A 12,168-nucleotide genomic window follows, 5' to 3' on the forward strand; every position below is an offset into this window, starting at 1 on the left:
CCGTGTGTTTATTATGCCCCTAAACCTCCTACATATCCTATATAAACATTTTAAACAAAAAGCACCACCTTGCTCTTAACACCAACGGCAAATCCGACCCTGAACCCAGTGAATTACCAATTCATAAAAAGTCATTTAGTTAGAAGCGCATGTTTTTCTGATCTTATAATATTATGACAACAGCGATAAAGTTACAAATCTTGAAGATTATCAATTAAATAATACAAGTCTTTCCATCACAAAATCAGCCCATTCATATCCTTCAATTTACAGCACATAAGGATAAGCGCTATACGGGGCTGCGAATGGAGCGGCATAAGGAGTTGCGAATGTACGAGCGAATGGAGTCGCGGCAGCAGCAGTGTAGGCCAAAGGAGCAGCAGCAGCCAGACCAGGAGCCGAGTAAGCAAGTGGGGCGGCGACATTGGCAACCGGGGCAGCGTAAGCAACTGGAGCAGCGGAAGCGTAAGTCACTGGGGAAGCGACGGCAGCGGTGTAAGCCAGAGGAGCCACTCCATTGTAGTTGCGTGCGATGACCTGCGAGCTTTGGGCGGTTACGTAGGCTGGAGCTGGAGCAGCGTAGGCCAAAGGAGCTGAATAGGCAACTGGAGCGACGACTCCTGGCTTAGCGCAGACGCAGGAGATGGCCAGGGCGGCGATGCAGATCTGTAATTAATCGGAAGTAAATTAATCAACTGATACTGAAACTGATCTGAGTGCGATCATACCAATTTGGTGAACATTGTGGTTGATTTTGATTGTACTGTATACTGATTGAAGAGCGCGGTTGAACTATGATTTTGCTCACGCCCCGACCCGATTTATATATCATTTAATTGTTTTGGAATAGCTTTGTTCTGGCTTGTTGCATACCCTCTCTTTCAGTTGGTTTCGGGCCTCATTGCAAAGAGTGAACTTGACTTTTTCGGAGTTTGCTTTCGCTTATCCTTTTGGCATGGTTGGATTGCGATTTGCCGTTTGTGACTTTTCTTTCAATTTCACGGGTTGTTAATCGAACTGGACCTAGAATACGTGATCCGCATATTAATCAAACATAGCATTACTTTCGCCCGTCGATCAACATTATTATAAGCATTTTGTAGTTTTTGGGCTAATTGCTTTGATGTTCTATCAGGGCTTTCCTTCGCCGAGTGGTTAGAGTCTGCGACTACAAAGCTAAGCCATGCTGAAAGTGTCTGGGTTCGATTCCCGGTCGGTCCAGGATCTTTTCGTAATGGAAATTTCCTCGACTTCCCTGGGCATAGAGTATCATCGTACCTGCCACACGATATACGAATGCGAAAATGGCATGTTTGGTAAAGAAATCCTCATTTAATAACTGTGGAAGTGCTCATAAGACCACTAAGCTAAGAAGCAGGCTCTGTCCCACTCGGCTAAGGAAGGCCCCCTATATTCTGCTCATATGTGTGCTTAATTAAGTTACTTAAATTTAATAAAATATTTGACACACTAAAGTTCGAAAAAAGTATAGTTTCGTAAAGAATATCATATAACTTACTCATAGATACTCTAAACAATACGAAACATTGTCTTACAAACGGATTTGTTTTACAAACAACGATTATTAACTAGTATTATTATTAAGGGATGTATGACTTGGGCTTCTTCGAACAAGGAAGAAGCCCAAGTCATACATCCCTTAATAATAATACTAGTTGACAACAGTCCAATAACTTGGCTAGTTGACTATACTATCTTTAACCATCACGTACATTCATTAATATGCGGCTCAGCTGTATCGGGTCTAGTGTGAAAAATCACAAATCGTAATTGCGATCCGTTCGTGCCAAAAGGATAAGAGAAAACAAAACCGTAAAATGTCAAGTTCAATTTTGGCAATGTGGTTTAATGGCGATCACCAGAGGGAATGCGTCAAGCCATAACAGACACGGTCAAAAAACAATCAAAATGATATATAAAGTTTGGGGCTTAGGTAGAACCATAGTTCAATTGCGCTCTTCAATCAGTACACAGTACAATCAAAATCAAACACAATGTTCACCAAATTGGTATGATCAAACTCGAATCGGTTTTAACTTCAGTTGATTAATTTCCTTGCAATTAATTCCAGATCTGCATCGCCGCCCTGGCCATCTCCTGCGTCTGCGCTAAGCCAGGAGTCGTCGCTCCAGTTGCCTACTCAGCTCCTTTGGCCTACGCTGCTCCAGCTCCAGCCTACGTAACCGCCCAAAGCTCGCAGGTCATCGCACGCAACTACAATGGAGTGGCTCCTCTGGCTTACACCGCTGCCGTCGCTTCCCCAGTGACTTACGCTTCCGCTGCTCCAGTTGCTTACGCTGCCCCGGTTGCCAACGTTGCTGGCCCACTTGCTTACTCGGCTCCTGGTCTGGCTGCTGCTGCTGCTCCTTTGGCCTACACCGCTGCTGCCGCGACTCCATTCGCTCGTACATTCGCAACTCCTTATGCCGCTCCATTCGCAGCCCCGTATAGCGCTTATCCTTATGTGCTGTAAATTGAAGGATATGAATGGGCTGATTTTGTGATGGAAAGACTTGTATTATTTATTTGGTAATGTTTAAAATGCTGTCATAGCATTTCATATCATCAGTGAAATATAAAACAAAAAACAAACGAATGATCATTTAAGTATTTTGAAAAAAGAAATGCAAACTATTGAAGGACGTGGTTTTTAGAAACTACAACAAAATATTGAGTTTGATACTATAATATGTTGCAGAGATCCGTTAAGTATTTTTTTCAAGGATCCATTATATCCAATATATTAGCAAACGCCTTCACGATTTTCCTTTTGAATTCCTTCAGAAATTTCACTCGCAATACTTCTAAGGAAGAAAAATGTCAATGTTTTTTCAGGAACCAATTCAAGATTTTGCGAAGGATTTTTTTTTAAATTGCATCTATCATCCGTCTTGAGATATATTTAAGAGGTTAATCCAATTCTCTTTGATGTTCATGAAATTATTTGCAAGCTCTACACTTATCTACCATGATTTTTGCTTAAAATGTTCCACATCAATCCGGAATAGCCACCAGGTATCGACTCCAAGCAGAAAAACACCATTTTTTGTTTTCAATTATAACAGGAAATTGAATATTTTTGCGAATTGGAAGTTTATTATACTCACTCGGCTATGGAAGGCCCAAACTTTTCTTATTATCTTCTGAAAATAAATAAAATTAATGATTTTACCGGTTTAAAAATAATCAGTAAAATGTACCGCTACAAAAAGTTACACATTAAAGTTGTACGCTTATTTTATCTTCTATCAAATAATAACAGTAAACTTCTGTGTTTCACGGGTTATCTCCTGAAACGAAGATAAATTGGTCGCCGTTAAGTCAGAGGGGACCAAGTACAAAACTTGAGAAAATTGGATTATTCTCTCATTAGATGCAAAATTACTTTACCTCCGTTACACTTTGATCAAATTTGAAGAATGCTGTAAACTGCGAGAGATATGTAATAAATTTACTTTGGATGATCAACAAAAATCGATAAAAGTGTGCAGTCAGAATGAACCAAGTGCTTATTACCATAACAACGAAAATGATCAGCGCGCTTAGGAATGCGAGGAAATGAAAGACATTTCAGGACATTTGTCAGATTTTTCGACATCGAATCATTCTTCTACTTATCCATCAATAGAAATTTATAAATATTACATGATTTAATGCATTTGATTTTGATTTTTGACCATTTACCATATTCGGATGGGTGGTCAGAAATTGCAACAAATTCTGTGCAGACAGAGCGGATCAAGTGTTGAAAAGCAATAAACTGATTGATTACTGCATTTTTTGAGTCAATTTCAGAGTCCGATAGAAGTTTACGGTAGTTCTATGGTGTATGTATGGCATGTCCTACGATCCGCTTATTGGACCAGCATATTTTGGTCGGTACTCAAGATTTTCACTTGGTCCACTCTGACTGAACGCATATTTAAATATTTCTGGTCTTCAACACCCTGACCCTGTGAAACCTTAATTTTCAAGCTATCGTAATGCCACTGATTTTGGTATTTACTATATGGGTTATTTAAGAATTTACGATACTGGTGTCGAAGGGTCTTGATAATCTGTTTATCTTAGAGATATGCACCCAATTTGACCATGCAAGCATTAAATGATTGTTATTTTTCAGGAAATTGTTCAGTCAGAGTGAACCAGCACACTGAACGGTGGTCTTTGGTTCAGTCAGAGTGGACCAAGTGCACATAGTCCATCAAAAAATCGTTCTATTAGAGGTTTGGATTATGATTTTTCATGATTATCACTTCACATTGTTTGAAAGTAACATAAAGACGTGTAAAAATATTGAACCGAAATTTAAAAGAGTTCAAAAATTACAGAGCGTTAGACTTTAAACCCATTTTTCTCAAAATATCTAAAATGTCACTTGGTCCACTCTGACTTAACACCGACCAATTATAACAGGAAATCGAAACAACATTTTTTTTCTAACTAAACGTAGTTTGCACTGTTTTCAGATATGCTTCAAATTATTTGAGATATTGAATTCTTGAAAACAGTACGTTCCTGTTCAGTTCTAATGAGTTGTATTGATGTGGACTATTGACCAAAATATTATCATGGCCCAATGTTGGTCATAATCCATTTGTTTGCATGACCTATACTGCCGTGAATCGCAAGTAAGTCCCATCTATATTTTCGTCAAAATTGAGTTGAGTTCAGTTTTCAACATGTCTTTCAATGCTTTTTAAGCTGGCCTAATGAGATAATATGATTTGTTCGGAAAAAGTATGAAAAAACAGCAAGTCTAATTGTCCCATAATGAAAAGTAACCGCATATCAGTCCCACTACAGACTTTTGCAAAGTAGAACACAAAATTGTATCTTGTTTTGATCATTTTTTATATTTTTCTCGGAAAGATATCGTAGTGAAAAGCAAGTCGTGAAAGTTTCATTAAGATTGGAATATGTTTCAATACTCTGAATTTTTTTTGTATATTTGTATGGAATACGAGTTTGAAAACTTCATTGCCTTTTACAGATGGGACTGACTTGCGATTCACGGCAGTATAGATAACACCAATGTTGAAACCCTTTGATCAGCCTGAGTGGTCATCGGATGCTCCACTTGATGATCCGGAACATCCGTATAAGCGTCAGATGTTCCTCAAAACCATTCGTTTTATTCAATTATAAAACCAATATTGGATTTTTTTTTATCTGGATAGCGATTAAGCGCCCACCACAGGAAGCTCCGGAACATTGGTGAAAGCAATCAATTTATTGATAGCATTCTAGTGCGTTTCGACCTTTTCAAAATATTTTCTCAATCGTCCAGTACCTATTGTGACTCACTCATCGTTCTACATCCATTAAAATGAATTAAATGGTTTATTATCAATGATAAGGAATTAAATTGCTATATCGACAAGCGTATTGCCAATATCCGAGCGGAGGGTTCACTGAGCAGGTGAATATTTATGCGAATTGGAAGTTTATTAAACTCACATTGTAAAAAGTATCTCCGAATTTGCCACACGGCTATGGAAGGTCCAAACTTTTCTGGTTATCTTCTGAAAAAATAAATAAAATTATTTATTTTATTGGTTTAAAAAATAATCAGTAAAATGTACCGCAACAAATAGTTACACATTACAGTTGTACGTTTATTTAATCTTCTATCAAATAATAACAGTAAACTTCTGTGTTTCACGGGATATCTCCTGAAACGAAGATTTATAGTTTTACCGGTTCAAAAGTAAATCAGTTCAAAATGTTACACATTCCTACACATTAAACTATACACATTAAACTGCTACCAAATTATTGCAGAAAACTACTGCGGTTACCTTCTGTAACATGGTCACTTTTTTGTATATATTATTTTAAGATTTGTTCAATATACAGCCATTCCATGAAAAAACGATCTAGTGGGTCTCCGAATTCCGAGCAAATTTGCTATTTCGTTCCTTATCCGAAATAAGGATACACGTATTTTTGGATTTTTTTATTAGGGTGACCATTTCCGAAATAGGGTGACCAGAAAAATCGCGATTTTGCAAAATTTTTATTTAAAAAAAAAAATATAACTTTTGAACCGTTCGACCGATTTTCAATCTTTTTAGACGAAATGAAGGCTAAAGATTTTGACTTTTCGGGAAAAATATAAAATTTCACAAAATTTGTTTTTTTTACATGAAAAAAACTCAATAGTTTCCGTTTTTTCGTGTTTTAAAGGCCTCGGGACTAAAGGGGCTATTGCTGCTCTCTTCTTCTTCTTTCTGGCGTTACGTCCCCACTGGGACAAAGCCTGCTTCTCAGCTTAGTGTTCTTATGAGCACTTCCACAGTTATTAACTGAGAGCTTACTATGCCAATGACCATTTTTGCATGCGTATATCGTGTGGCAGGTACGATGATACTCTATGCCCTAGGAAGTCGAGAAAATTTCCAACCCGAAAAGATCCTCGACTGGTGGGATTCGAACCCACGACCCTCAGCTTGGTCTTGCTGAATAGCTGCGCGTTTACCGCTACGGCTATCTGGGCTGCTGCTCTCATTTTTTCTTAAAAGTTCAAAAAATTTTACGTAAACTGTCAAATTTTCAGCGATGTGTGTTTTTTAGTTTTTGAGATATATTTTTTTGAAAATAAAAAATCAGTCTTTTTTCAGCGCATTAGATTTGTAATGCTAAAAAAATCATAACTTTTGAACAGCTCAACCGATTTCCAATCTTTTTTATGGAATGAAAGCTTATGGTCTCAACTTTTCAAAAAAAATAGAAAAAAAATAGAAAACTTTGAAAAAAAAAATTATATTTTTTCACGTTTAAACATATTTTTATCAGATTTTTCAATTTTGTCTGTTTTTGTTGGAATTTAAGCTTTCATTTCATACGAAAATATTGGAAATCGGTTGAGCTGTTCAAAATTTATATTTTTTTTTTTTAAACATTACAAATCTAATGCGCTGAGACCTTCAGTGTGTGCCGATAAAAAATGACTGATTTTTTATTTTCAAAAATATATATCTCAAAAACTAAAGAACATGCACCGCTGAAAATTTGACAGTATACGTAAAATTTTCTGAACTTTCAAGAAAAAATGAGAACAGCGATAGCCCCTTTGGTCCCGAGGCCTCCAAAACACGAAAAAACGGAAACTATTGAGTTTTTTCATGCAAAAAACACAATTTTTGTGAAATTTTATGTTTTTCCTGAAAAGACAAAATCTTTAGCTTTCATTTCGTCCAAAAAGATTGAAAATCGGTCAAACGACTCAAAAGTTATATTTTTTTTTTTAATAAAAATTTTTCAAAATCGCGATTTTTCTGGTCACCCTATTTCGGAAATGGTCACCCTAATCAAAAAATCCAAAAATACGTGTGTGCTTATTTCGGATAAGGAACAAAATAGCCAATTTTCACGGAATTCGGGGACCCACTAGATCGGTTTTTCATGGAATGGCTGTATAAATATAACTGTACATAAATTGTAATATAATTCTCGAAAACTTATTCAAATAGTCTCAAGTCAGAAAAGTGAACAAACGTACTTTATCGACCCTTCGTGTTTCGCAGACGAAATTCCACACGTTCCGCTTTTATCCAACTAGATTTTTCACTTTCAGAACGTTTAATTCTAGAATTACAAAACGGCGTAAGTAAGAATTTCAACTTTCGTAACACAAATGCTACTTTCACCGCTCCGTTGCATGGAGAGACAAAGTGATTTAACCACGAATCCAAACAAAACACTACTTGAGCCGATTTTACACTGGTAGAAAAACGTCGAAAGTAACTGAATGAAACGGCTTACCATTTCGTTATAATTATTTTTGTGGGAAATAAAAAAAACTACCTAGTTTTTGAAAGCGAGCTGATTGTATGCAAAATTTAAGCGATGTACATGGCGAAAAAAATTTAAAAAGGTGATTTATTTTAAAACAGTTTTAGAAGACAGATTGTGATTCTTCTTTCTTAATTTTCTTAAAACCGTATGAAAGTTACTTACGTCGATTTGAAAAAGTAATCGAGAATTGTTTTGTTTTTTTTTCGTATTCTTCAATATATATAATAATTTATTATTCGTTATAATTGCTAATCATATATTATTTCATTGTCAAAATTAACTAAAATTCAATTGTTCACTTAAATATATGCTATATTCAATATCACAGTTCAAAATGAAATGCACCTTTCCAAAAGCCGCATACAAAACTTGCATACAAATCGCCTTCTACAAATACAATATCAAATAAAAGTCCCTGCCGCCTTACACACTTCACCACGAATAAGCCTACGGTTCAAATTTAAAGTCCGAATATTTACGATCGTTATTAATAGATCGGAGTCCAAAAATATACTGAACGATACAGGTCATTCAGAATGAATGGTATCGAAAGAGGTAGCGCTTTCATCGGTTCTCATTCGTATTTGATCAGGGTCGTCGTTTGAAAAGGTCGTAAAATTACTTCGGTAATTTTACATACTTCCGCCCACAAAGATGTAAAAGCACACCTTATCTGAGGACTTCCTGAATTTCTACTCGTCCATTATGACCGGGACCGTGGAAGAGGCGAAAGTGCTAGGAGTATGAAGAAGTAGAAGAAAGAAACACACGTCATGAATAATAACGTAGGTTATACCATTTGAACAAATTTCTAGATGTTTTTGCTGTTCTCAACCAAAGATACATATTGTAATATGTTAGTGCTTTCCCTGTAACAGTTTTTTGGTCTTCGAGATGCCTGAGAAATCAATCTCTCCACTCACGTGTCTGAAGCGGACAGGGAAATTTGAATTAGTGAGTTCTTCCAGTGATGATACTCGTGAATAGTGTCTTTTGGTGTCAGTAGAACGACGGTCAGCATCAACTTTTTTTTTGAAAATCGCTTAAGGCGACCTCTATAACTGAGAAATTTCGGTCCACCATAACTTTTGAGTTGTCTGTATCGTTTCCTAAATTGCTATGTGGACTCTTAGAAAACAAACCTGCCCTGGGGTTGGGTTTCTTGCCGGGCAAACATAACTCGATAGACGATGCTCTTCGGAGGTGGCACTTCAGAGAGCCGTCTGTTTTTTTTTAGTAGATGTCCATTTTATTAAAATTTTACCATTGCACATTGGTTCCACAGCCATATCTAGAAAGACAAAAATTTTAGACATATGGTGTCTTCGGCAAAGTTTCTCCATATTTTTTTGACATTTTTTTCCGTTATGTGAAATGAGGGTGCCCGGATGGTTCACGAGATCAGAATATAAACTTTTTTTGACGCATTGAGGCCGGTGCTATTAGCGGACTACCGTAGCTATAAAAATCATAACAAAATAACGAAAAGCCAACAGAGTTCTTTTGGCGTCAACAGAAAGATTTCAACCTCTACTATATGGGAAAACTATAAAAAGAGCGATAAAACTTTTTTTAACATAAAATTGCTTGTGCCACTATTGGTACACGTGTTCCAGTAGTTGATCCACTATTGGTGCAAGGGAGCAAATTTTTTGCGTAAACTTTATTATTTACAGGGTGATTACTAATTCCTGTCAGTAAAGTAAATGTTCGTAGATAAAAGATGTATGTAAGAATTTTAATTTCCGGTGTACATCCTGTTTTGCACATCTATAAAGTTTGTTTTGACAAAGTAAAGATTAAATCTTTTTTCATTTACCTTAGTTTTTAGTCAAATGTGTTGTTTTAAAGGCATTGCACCTGGCACGCACGTTTTCCACAGATATGTATTTTTGACTAAACTTCGCTGAAAAAATTGCCTGATTGAAACAGTATGTTACCACAATCTTTTAGACTAACTAGGGAATAGAATGAATGAATAGAATGAAAATTTCAGCGAAAAAAATATGTATTTTTTTGGTTAAAATATATGCTTTTGAATAACGTGCGTGTTAACTGTAATGCTACTGAAACAATGCTTGTGGCTGGAAATTGAGGTAAAAAAATATATTTGTTATATATGTATAGCAAAGACAAATGTTAAAGATGTTATAAACTGGATTGGATATGCACTGGTAATTAAAATTCATTTAACCATTTTTTTCTATGATTACTTATTTTACTGACAGTATATAGTAATCACCCTGTATATGACTTTTTGATAGAATTAAACTAGACTAAACTAGAGGCGATTTATCCACCAAAAATAACACAGGTCGTTTTTATCGAAAAATGTACGATTTATAACATAGTCCAATCTACAGGTACATAGCAACCATTGGTACTGGCTCCGTGCAATGTTCTACATTGTTTTAGAATAACCGATTTGAAGCAACTTTGCCGAAGAACCCAATTTTCTATCTTTTATGGTTCGCAAATTATGATTTTGATTCCTGAAAAATCAGTTTTTTTCTTGAAAACTTTTTATAGTACAATTTTTTGCAAAAATTTTGTTCCGAGATCCGTTGAATCAGTTGCATGCTCCGTTAAGGGCGAGCGGAATTCGGATCGTGTCCGGTTCGCATAGTAACCGCACTATCGATATCGATCATCTGTGTATATTGAAGTGGTTCAAAAATCGTATTTGCTCCACACCGCTCATTTGATTCTAGGTCAAATTCTGAGTGTCCTCCCATAATTTGAGCTCATTTGGATGAAAACTGAGACTGCACAAGCCATTTAAAGTTTATATGGGAGTTACTATGGGAAAAGAAAGCAATTAATTCAATCGGTCATAGTGTTTGTTCATGTGCTCTTGGGGAATAGAACTACGTTGATACTGTGAGATACATCCATCTGCTACAACTTTGCCGAAGACCGTTTTCAAATCGGACACCCCAGTAATTAGTCATTGATTTTTGAATGAGTTGTAAAACTTTGGCTATAATTATTGGGCTGTTCTGCAGGCATCACTGGATATATGCAGTAAAACATAGTAGCCATGATTTGAGCATGCTATCTTTCGCACCAGGTGCAGCAATGTTGTCTGTTCAGAAGTTAAATGAGCGCTGCTGAAGAAATTTGTGACTGGATTCAAATCAATAACTAATTACTGAGACGTCCGAATTGAAAACGGTCTTCGGCAAAGTTGTAGCAGATGGATGTATCTCACAGTATCAACGTAGTTCTATTCCCCAAGAGCACATGAACAAACACTATGACCGATTGAATTAATTGCTTGCTTTTCCCATAGCAATTCCCATATAAACTTTAAATGGCTTGTGCAGTCTCAGTGTTCATCCAAATGAACTCAAATTTTGGGAGGACACTCAGAATTTGATCTAGAATTTAATGAGCGGTGTGGAGCAAAAACGATTTTTTGAACCACTATAGTGTATATGTTCACGTGATTCTACCCCATTACCCCGAAAGCCATTTCCCCGAACGACATCACCCCGAATTCCATTACCCCGAGTGTACCATTACCCCGAATTCCATCACCCCGAATGCTATTTCCCCGAATTCACAATTATCTTGACATGATGATATTGATGACGTTTCTCCATGATATTGGAATTCGGGGTAATGTCATTCGGGGTGATGGGTCATTCGGGGTTTTGGAATTTGGGGTAATGACGTTCGGGTCAATGGCATTCGGGGTGATGGGATTCGGGGTAATGGGGTAGTATCGTTCACGTATTCATTAAAAATTATATCTTTATCGTTCACCAAACCGAATCTTTTCCCATATCCAAACTCCTAGTGTTTTCTTGTGAAAGTGCAGAGGACTCCTCGGCTTCCATAAAGCAAGTAACACGTCAACATTTCCCTCCCATTCCCAAATTGACCTGCATTCGGACGCAGCCGGCGCCGGTATTGTTTGTTATAATAATAAGAGCACCAGTACTTACAGATTGAAGATGCTACTGATCCTGAATAGCATATGTTGGTTCCCTGTGAAGGTACAGCTGTTCTTGCAATAACGGAGTAGCAACTGTGGGCGGTCAATCATACTCATGCCCATGCTCATGCTCAAATCAACGTTTTAAGATATATTCACCATATACCGAAATTTACATGGTGAAGAAAGCGAAAAAAGAGACAATTGCTAGAACAACCGAAATAACTGTATGTAAAGTCATTTAAAATTGAATACACATTTATTGATATTAGTTTGATCACATTAATCGGAATCTAAGAAGTTAAAAAAAAGAAAATTATTTGCTGAAGCAGCTTTATTGTTGGTTGTGCTCATGGTAGGGAGCTGGATCCTATTCTTGGCACTTTTGATTCACTTTGACTGTGTTT

The 12,168-nt window shown here is 36.7% G+C and overlaps 2 protein-coding genes across 2 annotated transcripts; one reads left to right on the forward strand and one right to left on the reverse strand.

Moving 5' to 3' along the window:
- LOC110677264 (cuticle protein 16.5-like) lies at nt 1–781 on the reverse strand. The gene is made up of 2 exons (XM_021848401.1): nt 729–781; nt 1–666 (listed from the first exon to the last, which is right to left on the reverse strand). Exons 1-2 carry the CDS (start codon nt 741–743, stop codon nt 268–270), a joined length of 414 nt encoding a protein of 137 aa, XP_021704093.1. The 5' UTR covers nt 744–781; the 3' UTR covers nt 1–267.
- Nucleotides 782–1,890: 1,109 nt separating this feature from the next.
- On the forward strand, nt 1,891–2,602 carry LOC110677266 (cuticle protein 38-like). The gene is made up of 2 exons (XM_021848402.1): nt 1,891–2,030; nt 2,093–2,602. Exons 1-2 carry the CDS (start codon nt 2,016–2,018, stop codon nt 2,492–2,494), a joined length of 417 nt encoding a protein of 138 aa, XP_021704094.1. The 5' UTR covers nt 1,891–2,015; the 3' UTR covers nt 2,495–2,602.
- The last annotated feature ends 9,566 nt before the right edge of the window (nt 2,603–12,168 follow it).

The sequence above is a fragment of the Aedes aegypti genome, chromosome 2 (genome assembly GCF_002204515.2).
Source record: "Aedes aegypti strain LVP_AGWG chromosome 2, AaegL5.0 Primary Assembly, whole genome shotgun sequence".
Classification (NCBI taxonomy): Eukaryota; Metazoa; Arthropoda; class Insecta; order Diptera; family Culicidae; genus Aedes; species Aedes aegypti.